This window comes from Capricornis sumatraensis, chromosome 6 (genome assembly GCF_032405125.1).
Source record: "Capricornis sumatraensis isolate serow.1 chromosome 6, serow.2, whole genome shotgun sequence".
In the NCBI taxonomy this organism is placed as follows: Eukaryota; Metazoa; Chordata; class Mammalia; order Artiodactyla; family Bovidae; genus Capricornis; species Capricornis sumatraensis.
Genome location: NC_091074.1, coordinates 92,148,314 through 92,168,835, shown reverse-complemented (window position 1 = coordinate 92,168,835; position 20,522 = coordinate 92,148,314). Strand labels below are relative to the sequence as shown.

The following is a 20,522-nucleotide window of genomic DNA, read 5'->3' as shown; positions in this document are numbered from 1 at the left end:
ACAGGTTACAGTCCATGGGGTCATGAAAAGGGTGAACACTACTTAACAACAACAAAGAAACCTCAGAGTGTCTTCAGCCTCCTTATTTTAAACTAGCAGAAGCTGAAACCTAGGTGAGCTTGGCTGGTTCCACCTCTAACAGATATTTACTGAGCACCTACTAGGTGCCAATCCCTGGCACCAGGGAAGCAGCTCCACCCTGCGGTGGAGTTCCCTACCTTATCAGTGGTAGAGAGGGAAGTAAGCAAGTGGGCTCATGAGTAAGCAAGGTGATTTCAGGTTTGCTGAGAGAGTTCCTGGGGTGGAGTGGTTGGTGGAGAGCATTCCACACAGAAGAAAATGTGCTGGAAGTGGGCATGAGCTTGGCCTACTGGGGGAGTAGAGAGAAGGTGATCTGGCTAGAACTGAATGAGCAAGTGGTCGGGGAGAGAGTGTTGAGATCGGTAGGATCAGATCCTTCATTCATTCAATAATATGCAATAGACACGTATCATAAAAAGAGACTGCTGTTAATAGGCTTTTGGGGAGTGGCTGACAGATGTATCAGGTGAAGTTTGATGGTAAATCTCTCCTTTCTGCTCTTGACTGAGCAGTCTGCTCGCTGGCCAGGACAGTCAATGAGACCAAAAACATGCGTCTTCTTGTTGGAAGCAGGGACCGGTAAACACTAGTTAAGTGCTTGGAAGATGAAGGACAGTGCTTGACCGGAAAGAATTATATGAGGCATCTCCTGCTCTAACCTTTCCATCTTAAAAATTTTGAGTTCCATGACTGAAGGAGGAAATTGTTTTTGTCTCAGCAAAGCCCCTTATAACCTTATATGTTTCACATTTCCATAATGTGATACACAGTTGGAGAGCCCTGTTCAAAAAACATTGTTTAGTCTCTCATCTCAGGATGCTTTCGGAACATGTTTTGAGGCGAAGAGAGTTGGGGTTATTGGGTTATAACAATAAGCCATAGAAATCTGATCCAGACATTAACTGTTTGAGGATAGAATGTTGTGTTGTCGAGTAGAAGGAAGAACTTTTTGTAGTTACCTAGTTCACAGGATTATGGGAATGTAGCTCAGGGAATATTTTTTTTCTCTTCCAATTTGAGTAGATTGTGTCTGTTTGGAGTACCAGACTGATGAGTGGTCTTAGTTATATGTTAGGCTTAGGTCATTGAGAGAGAGCCTTGGAAGGACTTGGAGTCAGACCCTGTTGGAGTGAGAAGGAAAAGAATCTGGGGGACAAGATGACCTTTGATGGTTCAGCGCATGTAGCCCGAAGTCCTGAAGGGTGGAGAGAAAGACCAGGATTCCACTAAATGAGCCACAGAAGCTCAGGAGGCACTGCAAAGAAGAACACTAGCGCTGAGCCATCAAAGCCCATCTTGTCCCGCAGATTCTTCTCCCTCTCACTCCAACAGGGAGAACACTAGTGGTTCTTCGGAGTCACATTCATGAGGCTTGTGCAGGCAGTCTCAGTTGTGTTTTTGTTACTATTTTAATACTGTTGTCTGACATGCAAGATTTTATGAGTAATACTTAATAAAAAGTGTAAACTTAGTTGTATTTAGTTCAACAGATATGTGCTTGGTACTTGCTGTTTGTTTACGCAATCCAGGGCTTTGAGATCATTTAACACAGTCGTTTCCAAACTTGCTTGGTAATGTGAATCCCTAGGAGAGATTTTTTTTTTTCTTAAAGCTGTTGAATCAGAGGCTCCAGTGGTGGCAACTGGAAGTTTATATTAAAAAAAAACAAAAAAAAAAAACCTCCTAATTTTCCCCTACTCTGATGAAAACTGGCTCTCTCCTAAAGACACTGCTCCTTTTGGCTCCTGGGAAGGAGATGGATCCTGTTGCCAGGAGGTGGGGTTGGGTCTTCATAGCTCCCCACTGCCTCTGCTCTGTGGCGAGTCCAGGCTTGGCACTCCCTTTCTGTCCTCTCTAGAGTGCCTCCTGAGCTTCTGTGGCTGATTTAGTGGAGTCCTGGTCTTTCTTTCCACCCAGACTCTTTAAGCCCTCGAGACTTCGTACTACGTGTGCTGAACCGTCAAAGCCCGTCGGGCCCCATGTCCCGTGTCGCTTCCACGGCCGTGTGCTCGGGGTGGCCCTGCCAGCCTCTCCAGTCCTTGTGCAGGATATCCACACTTAGTGCTGCAGCCCAGGTATTTCTGCCACGCCCACCCTCCAGGCGCCCCTTCTCTCCTGGTCTAGCGGGCCCCTCCCTGAAAGCCCCTAAGACTCCTTCCCAGCTCTTGCCTTGGCTGGTACTTACCTCACACAGCCTACCTTTTGCAACTTTCCTTCAGCACTGAGCGAGAAAAAATCACTTTGGGTATGGCGGGGTTGACTTTAAGTTGATGATCACAAACCTCAAAACCAGCTCTTCTGCCGCCTGCTAGTTTCTTCTGGAGCCTTGCTTTCCTTGTTTCAGAAATGTCTCTGGAGAAGGAAATGGCAACCCACTCCAGTGTTCTTGCCTGGAGAATCCCAGGGACGGGGGAGCCTGTGGGGTCACACAGTCGGACACGACTGAAGTGACTTAGCAGTAGCAGCAGCAGCTTTTGTTCTGTCTTGTACAGAAAACAGTAATGGCATCATTGAATGTTTTTTTCAGAACCATATAAATATGTCTGTAACATTAATACTTCCTTTTAAGACAAATATAAATTCAAAAGAGATTTTATTTAGAGAGACTGTTCTAATTAAAATTGTTTTCCTTCACGCTGTTTATATTTAGATTCATAATTGTTGAGAGAAAAGAATTCACTGTAAAATAAAGCCAACCTATATAATACTGTAATAAATTATTTTGTAGTTAAAAAAAAAAAAAAAGAAATGTCTCCTTCCTGCTTTCTCTTTTACCCTGAAACCTTCCACATCCCCATCCTCCACTCTCCTCTGATACTTCATTGAGGAAAATAGAAACTGTCAGATGAGGTCCCCTTTCTGCTGTGATGGAGGGAGTGCTTTATTCCTGTGGAGGGCCCAGCTCCCCATTTCTAGATGTCCCCTCCTCCTTGCTCCTTTCATTATCCTCTATTCTGCATCAGCCACCTCTCTCTGTCAGCTTAAAACATGTTTAGGTTTCTCAAGCAAAAATAACCCTCCCTTGATCCACGTGGGTGCTCATTTCTCTGATCCTTTCAGAGTCAAACTTTAAAAGGTTGTGTATACACACTATCTTCACTTCCTTGCATTCACTCCAAAAATAATTCAGTTTAAAAACTGGGTGTTATTTAAATATACAAATGTACAAAGAAGATGATAATAATAATTGTTCATATTCCCACTATCTAGAATCAATATTTTGAATTTTTTAAAAGAAAAGTCATTCAGTGTGATCATTATAAAGTATTCAAACAAGAGAAAAATATTAGGGTAAAATTTTAAAAATTACTATAGTTGACATTAGGTAATAACTTCAGACATCTTTTAGATGATGGATTGGAGAAAGATAGGTTGAATTACTTTTTGTATAAAGTATATTTATAGATATAGCTACTTATTTGCTCATTTCTTTATAAATTATTTAATTCAAAAAGGAGTGGGAAATGAGTGGGGGGCTTTCATTTAATTATTCGATTGTTGAGGATCACCAAAGTCCCCCTGAGCTTTCCTGGTGGTTCAAATGGTAGAGAATCTGCCTGCAGTGCAGGAGATTTAGGATCGATCCCTGGGTCAGGAAGATCCCCTGGAGAATGGAATAGCTACCCACTCCAGTATTCTTGCCTGGAGAATCCCACGGAGAGAGGAGTCTGTTGGACTATAGTCCATGGGGTTGCAAAGAATTCGACATGACTGAGCAATTAACACTTAAGTCCCTCTACCACTTTTATTATGAAAAGTTTCAAGCACACAGGAAAGTGGAAAGCAAAGTACACTGAACATTTGTACATACTCCACTGAAATTAAGTAATTAACACTTTGCTATATTTGAGTGCTGAAGAATTGATGCTATTGAGTTGTAGTACTGGAGGAAACTCTTGAGAGTCCCTTGGACTGCAAGGACATCAAAACAGTCCATCCTAAAGAAAATCAACCCTGAATATTCCCTGGACAGACTTGCTGAAGCTGAAGCTCCAATACTTTGGCCACATGATGCGAAGAGATGACTCATTGGAAAAGACCCTGATGCTGGGAAGGCTAGAAGGCAAAAGGAGAAGAGGGCGGCAGAGGATGAGATGGTTAGATAGCATCACTGACTCAGTGGACATGAATTTGAACAAACTGTGAGAGATTTTGGAGGAAGAGAAGCCTGGTGTGCTGCAGTCCGTGGGGTTGCATGAACCATTGAATACATCATTCCTACATCATGACACTGCACTCTCAGATATTCCAACATACATGTGTGTGCCTGTTCAGTCCTGTCTGACTCTTTGCGACCCCATGGACTGTAGCCTGACAGGCTCCTCTGTCCGTGGGATCTCACAGGCAAGAATACTGGAGTGAGTTGCCATTTCCTTTTCCAGAGGATCTTCCTGACCCAGAGATGGAAACCACATCTCCTGTGTCTCCTGCATTGGCAGGTGGATTCTTTACCACTGAGCTACCTGGGATGCCCTATTTCAACAAATGTCTCCTGAAATATGGATATTCTTTGACATTAGTATAATTTTTGCTCTTAGCAAACTTAACAGTAATCTCCTAAAATAATCTAATACCAAATCTATAGTCATCCTAGTTGTCTCCAAGATGTTTTTATGATTGTTTTAAACATTTGAATCAAGATCCAGTTGAACTTCATGCAATGTATACAGATACGTCTTTTTAGTTTATTTTAATCTAGAAAAGTTCCCCACCCACCTCTTCCCCCTGATTATTGTTGTTGTTTAGTCGCTAAGTTGTGTTCAACTCTTTGTGACCCCAGGGACTGCAGCCCGCCAGGCTCCTCTGTCCATGGATTTCCCAGGCAAGAGTACTGGAGTGGGTTGCCATTTCCTTCTCCACTTCCCCTTGATATTGACTTTGAAATGCCTGACCCAGGTGTGTTGTAAAGTGTCCCCTGTTATGGATTGTTTGATTTATTTTTTGAAGTTTCACTTAACTTACTATTTTTTTTAACTGCAAGTTAGATCTAAAGGCTTGATTACATTCAGATTAAACATTTTTTGGCTTTATACTAATAGTGGACCCTGTAAATTTCAGCTTGCATCATATGAGGGGTTGTAACACCATTAGTCATTCTGGCCGCGCTTGAAGGCTTAAGGTGAGGGCTGCAAGTTGCCTGTATGTATGAAATTTAGTTTTAATTGAATTGAATGGAGGGAAGAGAAATTAGAGTTCAGTGAAAAGAATTGTTGACTTTCAAATATGTTTCTTCAGTTTCTGACCATATGTATGGCTTCTCTGCTATGAAGCATGACACCTGTGTACTTCTTCCTATCTACCCTCCCCTCCATGTCCTCTTTTATGGTGTAGCATCCTGTTGTATAAGTATAATCCCGCAGTTGTTTGAATCTGGTCTATGTTAAATGAATACAGTAGTCAGTAGCCTTTCGCAGTGTCTCCACTCCAGAGTTCAGTATTTTGGTTTGACTCCTAAGTGGTGGATTCCATTGCAGGGTAGCGTTTTTATGGAGAGTTCTTGGCTGCTGTGTTAATCGTGTTGAATATTCTTAACAACTTTTTATGCAACAAATGTGCTTTTAGATCTGGAGAGTTTGCTTCTTTTCCTCATGTCAAGGAAACACATTTGCCTTTTTTCTCTTTGAATTATTTTCTCTCTTTATTGAGAGAAAACAGCACAGAAATTAGCCCATTCTGGTGGTATCTATCTTCGAAATCTGTTTATCTTTGGGAATGTATCTTTTTCCTGTTCATTCACTGTGATTACTTCGTCTTGGTAATTCATTTTTCAGCAGCAATCGTTTACTTCTGTGTTGTTTCTAAATTACTCATACGGCAGTTATGTTTTCTTCCTCAGTTGGTTTCCTTAGATCTGTGCTTCCCTTTTCATCTCACTTGTTTGCTTTGTCATCTCAATTTTGAGCTGTTGGTGTTGTTGATATCTTCTTATTAAGGTGTTCTGTAGCTGGAAACAGTTAAAAAGGTGCCTTCTCTCCTTGTGTTACATTCTCTTCCAGGCTGAGCTCTTTGTGTTCCTTCCATAAGCCTTTCGTTGTTGTTTTACTGTTTGTTTATGTTCTGGTCTTATTATTTTGCTTGATGTTGCAAGTTGTATCGGAGAAGGCAATGGCACCCCACTCCAGTACTCTTGCCTGGGAAATCCCATGGATGGAAGAGCCTGGAAGGCTACAGTCCATGGGGTCACTAAGAGTCGGACACTGACTCTGAGCAACTTCACTTTCACTTTTCACTTTCATGCGTTGGACAAGGAAATGGCAACCCACTCCAGTGTTCTTGCCTAAAGAATCCCAGGGACGAGGGAGCCTGGTGGGCTGCCGTCTATGGGGTCGCACAGAGTCAGACACGACTGAAGCGACTTAGCAGCAGCAGCAGCAGCAGGTTGTATTCCTGGGCAAGGAGACTCTCATATTCGAGGAAAGTATTCTGGGCAGTGCTCTTGGGACCCACTCCTGTGGGAGAGTGAGGGAAGCAGGATTAAGAAGAGAGAGAAGCTGGGCTATGCTTCATCGCAGCAGAGCCTTATCCCAGGATCGCTGGAACTGGAGAGGCTCAACAAAGTTGTCTTGAATTGGGTCGAGTGCCCTTGGCCTTTATACCTCTGCACAGACGTACAGGCTTGGAACACAGGCTGGTCTCAGGGAGTTGGGGGCTGTTGGCAAGGCAGCTTTCTCCCGCTGAGGATGCTCTTGGGAAACTGGGGAATGAGGGCTTCAGTCCAGAAGCAGATGTCTGGGTGGCACATGCGGCATCCATTAGCGTTCATTTTATTTTCATGGTGGCACTGTCCAGTCATTCTGTTTTCTTTGACAAGGTAGGTTAGTTCCTTATTCTCTTCTCACCCTATCTGAAATAGGTATATTTCCCTGTGACATGCAGTTTAGGGGATGAGGTGGTGTTGTTGTTGGTGGTGGTTTTTTGAGTGATATTCCCTGTTTTTAGTAGCTGGACAGAATGACTGGGAGCCAGTGAAGGGCTGGACAGTGAGTGAGCCTGGCAAGGGGATGTGCTGCCTTGTAAAGTATGGTATTAGGTAGGGAGTAAGCTTCTGTATCCAGTTGCTCGGTGCCATTTGTTAAAAGACCGACTGTCTTTTTCCTTCTTCTATGTGTGGTCATCGTTGTCATGAGTCAGGTTTCCACGTGGGTGTGTATCTGTCCTCATCTGTTTTCATGCATTGTCTGGTTAGAATATCATTGTGCAAATACCACACTCTCTCATTTGTTGTGACTTTAAAATCAATCCTGGAAAATTCCCTGGTGGTCCAGTCATTAGGGCTCTGTGATTCCACTGCAGAGTATGGGTTCAGTCCCTGGTCTGGGAACTAGGATTCCAGCATGCTGCAGCCAAAAACAAAAAAAACAAAGAGAATACTGGCATGCAGCAGAAGCATTCCTCCAACGTTTTTTCTTCATGATTATCTTAGATCATGTTTGCTTTTGCCTTGAAATTCAGTTTCAGGGTCAATACAAAATACCTGTTCTTGTTTGTAAAGAGAGGTTTGAGTTTGTGGATAATTGTTCACTACAATATTGATTCTAACCCATGAACTTTATTTAGGGCTTCTTTCATTTTTTAAATATAGATTTATAGTTTTCTATGTAGAGGTAGTTCTTGGAAATATTTTATTAGACTTGTACCTGGGTATATTATTCTGAAGAAAGGAAACCAGTATAATGAATCTCCATGTAGCCATCAACCAGTTTCAGCAAGCTTGTTACATTTATATCGCTCCTCTTCTCAATTCCAACATCTCCCCCCAGATTATTATGAATTTCTAAAGGACAAGAAGTACTATTTTGTTTTTTAAAAAAACCACCACAATATCATTTCATGCTTAAAAAAGTAAAAATATTTTTTTATTACCATAAAATACCCAGTTAGTATTATTTGATGTTTTTGGGTGCTATTGCAAGTGAACACCTTTAAAATTATTATGTTCTTTGTGTCTTTATGGTATATAGACCTAGAAGTGATTTTTTTTCACATGTTCATCTTCTATCCAGTAACTTTGCTAAAGTTATTTATTAATTCTAGTCATTTATCCCCAGATTACTTTGACTTTCTACATATACAACTGTGTTGTTAATATGACAGTCTGCCTCAGAGGAAATAGAAGTTTGCCCAGTTTAGCAATGATCAGTTTAAAAAATGGAAAAGAAATGAACAATGAACAAATTAGATGTTTTCACTATGACAGAAAAAATAGTCTAAGACCCTTTAATAACCTTTTAATAAGTTTAATAAGCTTTTAATAACATAAACTTTTAATAACTCCCGTCATTCTGTGTTGTATATTGTTTTCAAATCTTTTCATCAGTTGCTAAAATTGTCATTCCATATTTTTTGTAGTTTCCCATCACCAATTGTTCTTGGAGTTGGACAGGTAAGTGAAAAATGATAAATTAACCTCTTAATTATTTGTTAGTACATATGATAAACTTGTAAGTGCTTTTGTTTAAGACTGTGGTTTACGAATTTGTTCAGTTGGCAGAGGACTGTGGTGCTTTGGGTGAGACAACATGAAGTACTGATACATTTCATTTCATTTTACAATTTAGGAATAGTTGTATTTGTAGGAAAAATGACTAATTCTAACTTCCTTAATAGAATTTAATTACTCTAAAGTAAGGGGGCCGCAGACTGAAAGCCTCCAGGGTCTGCTGGGTTACAGATGAGTGTGCACAGTTGAAGTCACTGTGCTTGTTTAAGAAAAGGATTAGGGGCATGAGGTGAGGCTCACTAGGAATCAGGGAAATTTTATTTTCACAGCAAACCTCCCAATTTGTAAGTGGTGGCAACAGATTCATATTTTTTCATAAAACTCTCTATGGGCCAAGCTAAACAGGTTTGCAGTTTCCTTCCTGAACTTTGTGATGTTTGTTCTCAAGTGTAAGGGTAAGCTTGGATAAATTTTCAAACTTACCCACATTTGGCTGTTTCTGAAATGTTCTATTAATATTATTTTGTGACTTGCTTACATTTTTTTTTTTGGGTCATACGCTAGTAATTTCTAGTAGACAAATGTTAACAGGTACCGAAGGTGTTTTTGTTGTTGTTTTTCTTTAGTTTACAGGGAGGAAAAAATTATAAAAATTATTATCTGTTAACTAAATTTTAAATTGTGAATCTGGAATATATACAGGTAAACATTATTCTAGTTAAATGTTTTGCTAATAAGATACTCTTTGCACATCATTTTAGGGTGAAAAAATAACAAGGAAACAGTGTTTCCTTAAGTTAATAAAAAATATACAGATAAACATTATTCTAGTTAAATGTTTTGCTAATAAGATACTCTGTGCACATCATTTTAGGGTGAAAAAATAACAAGGAAACAGTGTTTCCTTAAGGTAATAAAAAAGAGATCTTTATGGTTCAGTGTGAAAATATGTTTAAAGAAGTACTTTAAAAGATCAATAGTATGAGGTAATACACCCTGTGTAATGCCCAAGGCAAATAAATTCACTGTCTTGTACTTAATTAAGGAAAAAACCTTTCTGATTTGCAGTTTGTAAGGGAAGAAGCCAGTAGACCAAACTTTAAAAATTTGAGTTGCAGAATAGTTTACATACTGTTGGTATATTTCTGTTAAGAATTATAAGGTAAGTCATAAATACAAACGACAATTATTATTCAGAGTGGGCTGGAGTTATATAAATCTATCATGAGTATCTGTACACTCAGGCTCGAGGTTTAGGACAACAATCATGTTGAAGGAGTCCTTATGTTTTTGCATCCTAATATGGAGAAAAGTGAATAAATTCTAAAATTTGCATAGAAAGATGGTATTAAAACTATTTATTTCATAATAATAATCTGGAGTATTCCTGATATACCTGGTGTAACCCAGCTGAATAGCATTTGAATGAGATATTTTTCATAACACTGGCTAGGTGGAGAGAAAATGTCTTCTGTGTTATAGAAATTGTGTACTTTAGAAAATATGTTTATGTGTGGAATTTGCCTCCCTCCCCCACTCCTTTCACCCCAACACTTACTTTATGGGGGAGGGTGACCATATGCTCAGTACATGGGAGGTATGGTTCAGGATCAAGACGCAGCCTCACTGACTGTGGTCACACTGGTCTGTTTGGGGCACACCATTGTTTTTTCCCTCTGTTCTTGTTCCTTGAGCCGCTTGAGATCACGTGTATATGTGTGAGTCTATTTAATGTTATACTTTTTGCCTATAGTTTTAATGCAATCTATGCAGTGACAAAAAAAGTTAATATTTTAAGGAATAATAATTTTTTGGAACCTAGAAAATAGATTTTTCTGATACATATGTTTTTGGTGAATCTCTTTTCTTCTGATGATGTATTTGTACCTCAATAGTCTTTCTAGATATTTTGCTGAAGTTTTTCTCTTCCGTTTTCTTTAGATGGCAGTTACCATAATGATACTATACGTGTCCAAGCTAAATAAAATAATTCACTTTCCTGATTTTGACAAGAAAATTCCTACAAAGGTATGTGATGGAAAGTACATATAGCTCTGTTGGAAGATGTGAAAATGCTATAAAATTACAAATTGATCTTAGAGTACAGGTCCATTTCCATATACCCTGTGCTTCCTGCTGGTTAGAAACTTTTTAATAAAGATTTCATATCATTCAGTGGTCCACTAATGTAAAATGATAGTAAAAGTGTGTGCTTAGAAATGGATATTAAGTAAATATTATGTGTCTTCTGAAATAGGAAAACTCTCTAACAGAAATTGTCAAGCTTGTTTGGTAAAGGACCAAATAGCAAATAATTAGACTCTGCTGGCCAGACTATCTCTTGCAGCTATTCAGCTTTGTTCTTTGAAAGCAGCTGTAGATGATATGTGTATAAGTTGTGTTCTGCTGCTGCTAAGTCGCTTCAGTCGTGTCCGACTCTGTGCGACCCCATAGACGGCAGCCCTCCGTCCCTGGGATTCTCCAGGCAAGAACACTGGAGTGGGTTGCCATTTCCTTCTCCAGTGCATAAAAGTGAAAAATGAAAGGGAAGTCGCTCAGTTGTGTCTGACTCTTCGTGACCCCATGGACTGGAGCCTACCAGGCTCCTCCGTCCATGGGATTTCCCAGGCAAGAGTACTGGAGTGGGATGCCATCGCCTTCTCCGAGTTGTGTTCTAATAAAACTTTATTTGCATAAATAGAAGATGAATTAGATTTATCTCTTGGGCCCTCCCAGTTTTCTGATCTCTGCTTTAAATTTTCATTTTTAGCTCGGGTAGATAAAACCTGTGAGTGGAATAAAGAGTAAATACAATTTGATATACATAGTTTGGTTTTTTTCCCCCCATGGTAGAACTACAAACAGGAGACCTGCCATTTCTTCCTGGATATGTGGAATGAAACTAATTTGATTGAACAGTTGCTAGGTGCCAGGCATGAGGCCAGACATTTAATTCCTAGAACAGTCCCCTGAGACCAGTGGTATTAAATGGATCATGGTGACATTTTTGGATTTAGGGAGGTTAAATCAGATTGCAAGTAAAGACTGAAAGTAAAGAGTTCACATGGTTTGTTCCTCCATGTCTCTAAGGCCTAGAAAAACTTTGGCATCTAGCTCTGGATTATTCATCAGGCTGACTAAACATGCTTAAGGTGTCATCACTCAGTCGTGTCCGACTCTTTGTGATCCCATGGACTGTAGCCTACCAGGCTCCTCCATCCATGGGATTTTCCAGGCAAGAGTACTGGAGTGGGGTGCCATTTCATCAATAATCAGGGACATCCACAAACAGAGAAAAACAAACCACTGAAGTGTAGGAAAGGTATTAACCCAGTCATCATAAGAAAAATCAGAATATTGTTGGGCTTGCCTACATTTAGTTTATGATATAGTTTTAAATACTTTAAACAATTGTGAAATATCTAGACATAGGAAAAAAAGGCATCATCCATGAATGTGTAGTTGAATGAATAATTACCCTTGTAATCATTACCTAGGTCATGAGATGGGGTCACAGAATCCTTACGTATTATTCTGACTTTTGTTGTAATGATTTTCTTAAGTTCTTTGTAAGTTTTCTAAGTTTGTATGTATACTTGAATTTAGTGTTGCCTGTTTTTGGAGGTTATATAAAGGGAATTAAACTATATATATTTTTATATCTTGCTTTCAGTTTATTATGATGGTAAGATTCATCTACACTGTCGTTTGTAGCTGTATTCTTTTATTTTCTTTGTATAAATATAATTTTTCTGTTTTACTGTTTATGGTAATTGGAGCTGTTTCTGGTTTGGGCACTAGAAAAATAAAAAGTACTGTTCTGAATGTACTGAGAGTTGGATCTTGATGCCCGATGTATTAGTCAGATAAGGCTCCCATAACAAAATACCATAGACTAGGTGGCTTAAAAAAAAAGGAATTTATTTTCTCACACTTCTGGAGACAGGAAGTCCAAGATGAAGGTGCTGATAGGATTGGTTTCTGGTGAGAGTTCTCTGCTTGGCATATAGACAGCTGCCTTCTCACTGTGACTTCATGTGGCCTTTATGCCATGCCTGTGCACTCCTGGTATGTCTCCCTCTTCTTATAAGGACACAGATCCTACTGGATTAGGACCCCACACTTACTAGCTCAGTTCAGTTCAGTCGCTCAGTCGTGTCCGACTCTTTGTGACCCCATGAGTCGCAGCACGCCAGGCCTCCTTGTCTATCACCAACTCCCGGAGTTCACTCAGACTCACATCCATCAAGTCAGTGATGCCATCCAGCCATCTCATCCTCGGTCATCCCCTTCTTCTCCTGCCCCCAATCCCTCCCAGCATCAGAGTCTTTTCCAATGAGTCAACTCTTCTCATGAGGTGGCCAAAGTACTGGAGCTTCAGCTTTAGCATCATTCCTTCCAAAGAAATCCCATGGCTGATCTCCTTCAGAATGGACTGGTTGGATCTCCTTGCAGTCCAAGGGACTCTCAAGAGTCTTCTCCAACACCACAGTTCAAAAGCATCAATTCTTTGGTGCTCAGCCTTCTTCACAGTCCAACTCTCACATCCATACATGACCACAGGAAAAACCATAGCCTTGACTAGACGGAACTTTGTTGGCAAAGTAATGTCTCTGCTTTTGAATATGCTATCTAGATTGGTCATAACTTTTCTTCCAAGGAGTAAGCGTCTTTTAATTTCATGGCTGCAGTCACCATCTGCAGTGATTTTGGAGCCCCCCAAAAATAAAGTCTGACACTGTTTCCACTGTTTCCCCATCTATTTCCCATGAAGTGATGGGACCAGATGCCATGATCTTATTTTTCTGAATATTGAGCTTTAAGCCAACTTTTCACTCTCCTCTTTCACTTTCATCAAGAGGCTCTTTAGTTCTTCTTCACTTTCTGCCATAAGAGTGGTGTCATCTGCATATCTGAGGTTATTGATATTTCTCCTAGGAATCTTGATTCCAGCTTGTGTTTCTTCCAGTCCAGCATTTCTCATGATGTACTCTGCATATAGGTTAAATAAGCAGGGTGACAATATACAGCCTTGATATATTCCTTTTCCTATTTGGAACCAGTGTGTTGTTCTGTGTCTAGTTCTAACTGTTGCTTCCTGACCTGCATACAGATTTCTCAAGAGGCAGGTTAGGTGGTCTGGTATTCCCATCTCTTTCAGAATTTTCCACAGTTTATTGTGATCCACACAGTCAATTGCTTTGGCATAGTCAATAAAGCAGAAATAGATGTTTTTCTGAAACTCTCTTGCTTTTTCGATGATCCAACGGATGTTGGCAATTTGATCTCTGGTTCCTCTGCCTTGTCTAAAACCAGCTTGAACATCAAGAAGTTCACGGTTCACATATTGCTGAAGCCTGGCTTGGAGAATTTTGAGCATTACTTTACTAGCATGTGAGATGAGTGCAATTGTGCAGTAGTTTGAGCATTCTTTGGCATTGCTTTTCTTTCGGATTGGAATGAAAAGTGACCTTTTCCAGTCCTGTGGCCACTGCTGAGTTTTCCAAATTTGCTGGCATACTGAGTGCAGCACTTTCACAGCATCATCTTCCAGGATTTGAAATAGCTCCACTGGAATTCCATCACCTCCACTAGCTTTGTTTGTAGTGATGCTTTCTAAGGCCCACTAGACTTCACATTCCAGGATGTCTGTCTCTAGATGAGTGATCACACCATCGTGATTATCTGGGACATGAAGATCTTTTTTGTATAGTTCTTCTGTGTATTGTTGCCACCTCTTCTGCTTCTTTTAGGTCCATACCATTTCTGTCCTTTATCGATCCCATCTTTGCATGAAATGTTCCCTTGGTATCTCTAATTTTCTTGAAGAGATCTCTAGTCTTTCCCATTCTGTTGTTTTCCTCTATTTCTTTGCATTGATCACTGAAGAAGGCTTTCTTATCTCTTCTTGCTATTCTTTAGAACCCTCACTTAACCTCAGTTACCTCCTTCCAGGCCCTATCTTACCTGCAGTCACCTGGGGTCTAGGGCTTCAAGATGTGAGTTTAGAGCAGACACAGTTCAGTCCAAAACAGCACATGTGCATGTCGTTTCTTTGGGAGGCTTATCACGAAGTGAAACTGCTGACTCCTAGAGTGAGCGTATTGTCGCCTTGGAAAGATAATGGCAAACTGTTCTCCCAAGTGGTTATACCAATTCACACTCCTGACAAAAGTGTATGAAAGTCCCTATTGCTCCTCATTCTTGCCAATGCTGGGTGTGTAATGACATCTTCTTGGCTTTTATTTGCATTTCCCTGGTTATTAATGAGATTGAGTGTCTTTTCATTTTTTAGTGTCCATTTGGATATCCCCTTCCGTGAAGTACTTGTTAAGACTTGTGCCCATTTTTCTGTTGGGTTTTTGTCTTTTTCTTACTGATCTGTGTAGGAGTTTAAAAAAATATATTAATGATAGTCCTCTTGTTAGTTATTATAACATTACAAATATATTTTCCCCTTCTGTGACCTGTCTTTTCATTTTCTTTATTACGTATTAATCTTGTATTTCTTTATCATGTATTCCTTATCATGAAAAAGAATCTTAATTTTAAAAGTTATATTTCATCAGTCTTTTCCTTAATAATTAATCACTATTTTTCTTACTTAGGAAATTCTTCCCCACCCTGAGATTATAAAGATATTTTTCCAGACAAAAAGTATATTGTTTTTCAGAATTAGGTTTTTAATCTGTTTGGAGTTGATTTTTGTGAATGGTGTGAGGTAATGGTCCAATTTCATTTATTTTTTTCCAATTAGGTACTCAGTTGTCACAGAATCAACTGAGAAGTTTATCCTTAATGTTGTGCCACTTATATCATGATGCTGTTGTTTCTGGACTCTCCATGCTTTTCCGTTTGTCTGTGTTTCTGCGCTCTTTCCTCGCAGTCATAATTACTATTGCTTTATGCAAAGTCCCTTGTGGCTCAGCTGGTAAAGAATCCGCCTGCAGTGTGGAAGACCTGGGTTTGATCCCTGGGTTGGGAAGATCCCCTGGAGAAGGGAAAGGCTACCCATTCCAGTATTTTGGCCTGGAAAATTCCAGGGACTATACAGTCCATGGGGTTGCAAAGAGTTGGACACGACTGAGCGACTTTCACGATGCAAAGTCTTGCTGTCTGATAGAGCAAGTCTTTAGCTCCCGAATTCCTGGTTCTTCACATTTTTAGATGAATATTAGAAGCACATTGTCAATTTTCAGGGAAAATAACCTTTATGGATTTTGATTGGGATTGCATTGAAGGTCTAAAGCAATTTGGAGTGAATTGACATCTTTAAAGTGTTGCATCTTACAATCTATGTACATGGTATACGTAAAAGTGAAAGTGCTGGGCATGCAGTTGTGTCCATCTCTTTGTGACCACACAGATCGAAGCCCACCAGGCTCCTCTGTCCATGGAATTCTCCAGCCAAGAACACTGGACTGGGTTGCCATTCCCTTCTTTAGGGGATCTTCCTGATCCAGGGATCAAACCTAAGTTTCCTGCATTGCAGGCAGATTCTTTACCATCTGAGACGCCAGGGAAGCACATACTCCCTTTCCAATTGTCCTCAGTAAAGTTTTATAATTTTATATATGTGCATGTGTTCGTTGCTCAGTCATGTCTGACTCTGCAACCCCATGAACTGTAGCCCTCCAGGCTCTTCTGTCCATGGAATTCTCTAGGCAAGAATACTAGAGTTGGTTGCCATAGAGTTCTAATATTTTTTGTTAGAAGTAGATTTTGTTGTTGTTATTGTTGCACATATCATTTAAACACGGAAATTTCCTAGTGTCTAGTGTTAGGACTCTGCAGTTCCATTGCAGATGGCACAGGTTTGAACCTTGGTCAGGGAACTAAGATCCCGAATGCTGCAAGGCATGGGCCAAAAAAGATTATTTGGAAAGTTAGAGGCGTGTTGACTTAAAATTGTTCACAAACCTTAAATTTCTGAATTGTAGTTTATTCAGCGGGAATTTTTAGGACTTCAAGCCTGGGAGGCAGCATCTCAAGTAATTGTGAGAGATCTTCTCTGAAGAGTTGAGGCAGGGAGCTAGGACATACAGGAGTTTGCAACAAAGTGAAGATCGTCTGAACTTCAAACCATTACTGTTAATTAAAGAAAACCAAATATGTTAACTTAAGGTATATAGCAGTTTTCTGTGTACAAGAAGATGCAAAATCTGGGCTTGGAAATCATTCCTTTGATATGCACCTCAGCTATCTGGGCCAGTATCCTGTTTTCATGTCCCAAATTTCCTTAAGTCTCATGTGGGAGCAACTGCAGTCTGATGGCTCCTATATGGCAGGTTTTCTTTCCTTCCTGAGTTCCCTTAGGCCTCAGCAGCTCACCATAGGCTGTGGCTGCACAGGTGGTGGCTGCAATAGCTGATGACCTTTGTTTAGTGATATAGCATGAAATAGCCCATTTCTCAGGTGCACATGTTCATCTTTCTTTTGTATATTGTTTTTGTATCTGCAACCTTCTTTCATTTCTTTTACTTGCTTTCTTGTATAGCATAGGACCTACAATTCAGTGTTAGAAATGTAAATACTGGGCATTTTTGTCTGATCTCAAAGGGAAAACTTTTAATATTTCGCCATTAAGTATGTTGTTTGCTGGAGGTTTATTTGAGATGCATTTTATCTATGTTCTAGTTACCTTTTGCTGTTAGGACATAGACCCTATCTCTGGATGGAAAGTGAAAGTGAAAGTGGTTCAGCCGTGTTTGACTCTTCGCGGCTCCATGGACTATACAGTCCATGGAATTCTCCAGGCCAGAATACTGGAGTGGGTAGCCTATCCCTTCTCCAGGGGATCTTCCCAACCCAGGGATCGAACCCAAGTCTCCCACATTGCAGGCAATTTCTTTACCAGCTGAGCCACAAGGGAAGCCTACCTCTGGATGGAAGGGAGTATGAAAGTCACATTTTTAAGAGTATGTGAGAATGGAGACACTGTTACAGCCATTATCTCTGATTATGGATTTGTCCATTTCTCTCAGTATTTGTTAGGTTATTTTGTTTTGTTTTCTGTATTTTGAGACTGTATGATTAGGTGCCTAGGTTGTTTTTTTTTTTTTGTCCCACTACACAGCATGTGGGAATCTTAATTCCCTGACCAGGGATCGAACCCATGGCCCCTGCAGTGGAAGCACAGAGCTCTAACCAGTATAGGTGCCTAAAATCTTAAGTTAGTTAAACCTTCCTGGTGCATTAAAGTGTTTAATTGTACGAGGTGGAACTCTTGTTTCAGTTCTTTCAGTGTTTCCCTGGAATCCAAAACAGGCATGCCTAACTTATCAAATTATAATGGTGAATGTATTCTCCCTGTCAACAATGCAAGGACTTTCACTCCACTTCTTTTTCCTCCCAACTTATATGCTCTTGCCACTAAGTGCTTTAACACTCTAAATCTCATAATACATTTTCATTTTCTTTTAAGAAAATGTCCATTTATATTTACTGCTTCCTTTGTTTTTCTTTCCTTTGTGGATCTCACACTTGCTGTTTCCCTCCTGACTCTAACTACCTTCTTTAGAATTTACTGATGGTCTGCTTAAATTCTCTTCATTTTTGTCTGAAAAAGGGAAAAAAAAATTCCTTTGTTTTTGAAATATATTCTTGTTTGAATTCTGCTTTGGCAGAGCTTCAGAGATGTAATTCTGCTATCTCTGGCTTGCATTGTTTCTCTCTGGGTTTCTGTTCCCCCTTTATTTTTGACCTAGGAGTTCCTCACTATCTTCCTAGCCCTTTCATGCCTTATGAAGGTTTTAAATTATTTTACCTAGCATTTTTAATTGTTTTCAGCAGCGGTATTAGCACAAATAATTTTGCCCATGGTTACCAGAAACTGGAAGTCAGTACTGCCTTTATTTTGAATTCTATGTGGTAGTAGGGGCAACTGATTCTCTTCAATATCTAAGAACCTCTGAAATTGTAATATCACCAGCTGTATGGTTGAGTCCGGAGAAGGCAATGGCACCCCACTCCAGTACTCTTGCCTGGAAAATCCCATGGATGGAGGAGCCTGGTAGTCTGCAGTCCACTGGGTCGCTAAGAGTCGGACGAGACTGAGCGACTTCACTTTCACTTTTCACTTTCATGCATTGGAGAAGGACATGGGAACCCACTCCAGTGTTCTTGCCTGGAGAATCCCAGGGATGGGGGAGCCTGGTGGGCTGCCGTCTATGGGGTTGCACAGAGTCGGACAGGACTGAAGCGACTTAGCAGCAGCAGCAGCATGATTGAGTCAGTTGTACACTGTTAACCAGAACATCGTTGACCAGAAAAAAACACACAACCTGAAAGTTGAGAATTATGTTTTATTTTGAAGGCAAAACGAGGACTTAAGCCCAGGAGGCAGTCTCTCATCTGAGATAGCTCTGAGAGAGTGCTCCAAAGAGGTAAGGGAGGAGCCATCGTATGTAAAAATTTTTGCAACAAAGATCAGGCAGTTGGAACTTCAAAAGCTTACTGTTAATTAAAACTGTGTAGTCAAGGTTATGGTTTTTCCTGTTGTCATGTATGATGTGAGGGTTGGATGATAAAGAAGGCTGAATGCCAAAGAATAAATGCTTTCTAATTGTGGTTGTGTTAAGGAGTCCAAGCTTGCTTTACTTGCCACATAAATAAATAAAAAGTAGGCCAATAAATCCAAGAGATGAAGCATTGAGACAAGGAAGGGACTTTATTTGGGGAGCCAGCTGCCTAAGAAGACAGGCTAGGCCTCAAAATAGCTGTCTCGTTGAGGCCTGAATGTCAGGTTATTTTATGGATCAGAGATGGTGGGGAGGTAAGGAAACAAAGTAAAAAGACCATTTAATTCTTGCAAATATCTCCTTGAGTGGCAAGCTTCAGGCAGGGGGATGTGTTAGTTTCACTTCCTTACACCCCTTCAGAAATCAAATCCCTTATACTATGGAAGTGACAAATTATACAGTGGAAGTGACAAATAGATTCAAGGGATTGGATCTGATAGACAAAGTGCCTGAAGAACTATGGACAGAGGTTCATGACATTGTACAGGAGGTGGTGATCAAGACCATCCCCAAGAAAAAGAAATGCAAAAAGGCAAAATGGTTGTCTGAGAAGGCCTTACAAATAGCTGAGAAAAGAGAAGCGAAAGGCAAAGGAGAAAAGGAAAGATATAACCATTTGAATGCGGAGTTCCAAAAAATAGCAAGCAGAGATAAGAAAGCCTGTAAAGAAATAGAGGAAAACAATAGAATGGGAAAGACTAGAGATCTCTTCCAGAAAATTAGAGATACCAAGTGAACATTTCATGCAAAGATGACCATAGTAAAGGACAGAAATCATATGGACCGAACAGAAGCAGAAGATATTAAGAAGAGGTGGCAACAGTACACAGAACTATACAAAAAAGATCTTCATGACCCAAATAACCACGATGGTGTGATCACTCATCTAGAGACAGACATCCTCGAATGCAAAGTCAAGTGGGCCTTACAAAGCATCACTACAAACAAAGATAATGGAGGTGATGGAATTTCAGTTGAGCTATTTCAAATCCTAAAAGTTGATGCTGTGAAAGTGCTGCACGCAATATGCCAGCAAATTTGGAAAACTCAGCAGTGGCCACAGGACTGGGAAATGTCAGTTTTCATTCCAATCCCAAAGAAAGGCAATGCCAAAGAATGCTCAAACTACTGCACAATTGCACTCATCTCACATGCTAGTAAAGTAATGCTCAAAATTCTCCAAGCCAGACTTCATCAGTACGTGAACTGTGAACTTCCAGATGTTCAAGCTGGATTTAGAAAAGGCAGAGGAACCAGAGATCAAATTGCCAACATCTGTTGGATCATCGAAAAAGCAAGAGAGTTCTGGAGAAACATCTATCTCTGCTTTATTGACTATGCCAAAGCCTTTGACTGTGTGGATCAAAACAAACTGTGGAAAATTCTTAAAGAGATGGGAATAGCAGACCATCTTACCTGCCTCCTGAGAAATCTGTATGCAGGTCAGGAAGCAACAGTTAGAACTGGACATGGTTAGACTG

The 20,522-nt window shown here is 40.2% G+C and overlaps 1 protein-coding gene across 2 annotated transcripts in view; it reads left to right on the top strand.

The window, feature by feature from the left end:
- SLC35D2 (solute carrier family 35 member D2) overlaps positions 1 to 20,522 on the top strand; it is a 59,052-nt gene that overhangs the window by 1,143 nt on the left and 37,387 nt on the right. For both annotated transcript variants that reach the window (XM_068974144.1, XM_068974143.1), the window contains exons 2-3: positions 8,431 to 8,464; positions 10,463 to 10,549. In XM_068974144.1, the coding sequence (XP_068830245.1) occupies positions 8,431 to 8,464; positions 10,463 to 10,549 (121 nt within the window). The remainder of the gene's footprint in view (positions 1 to 8,430; positions 8,465 to 10,462; positions 10,550 to 20,522) is intronic.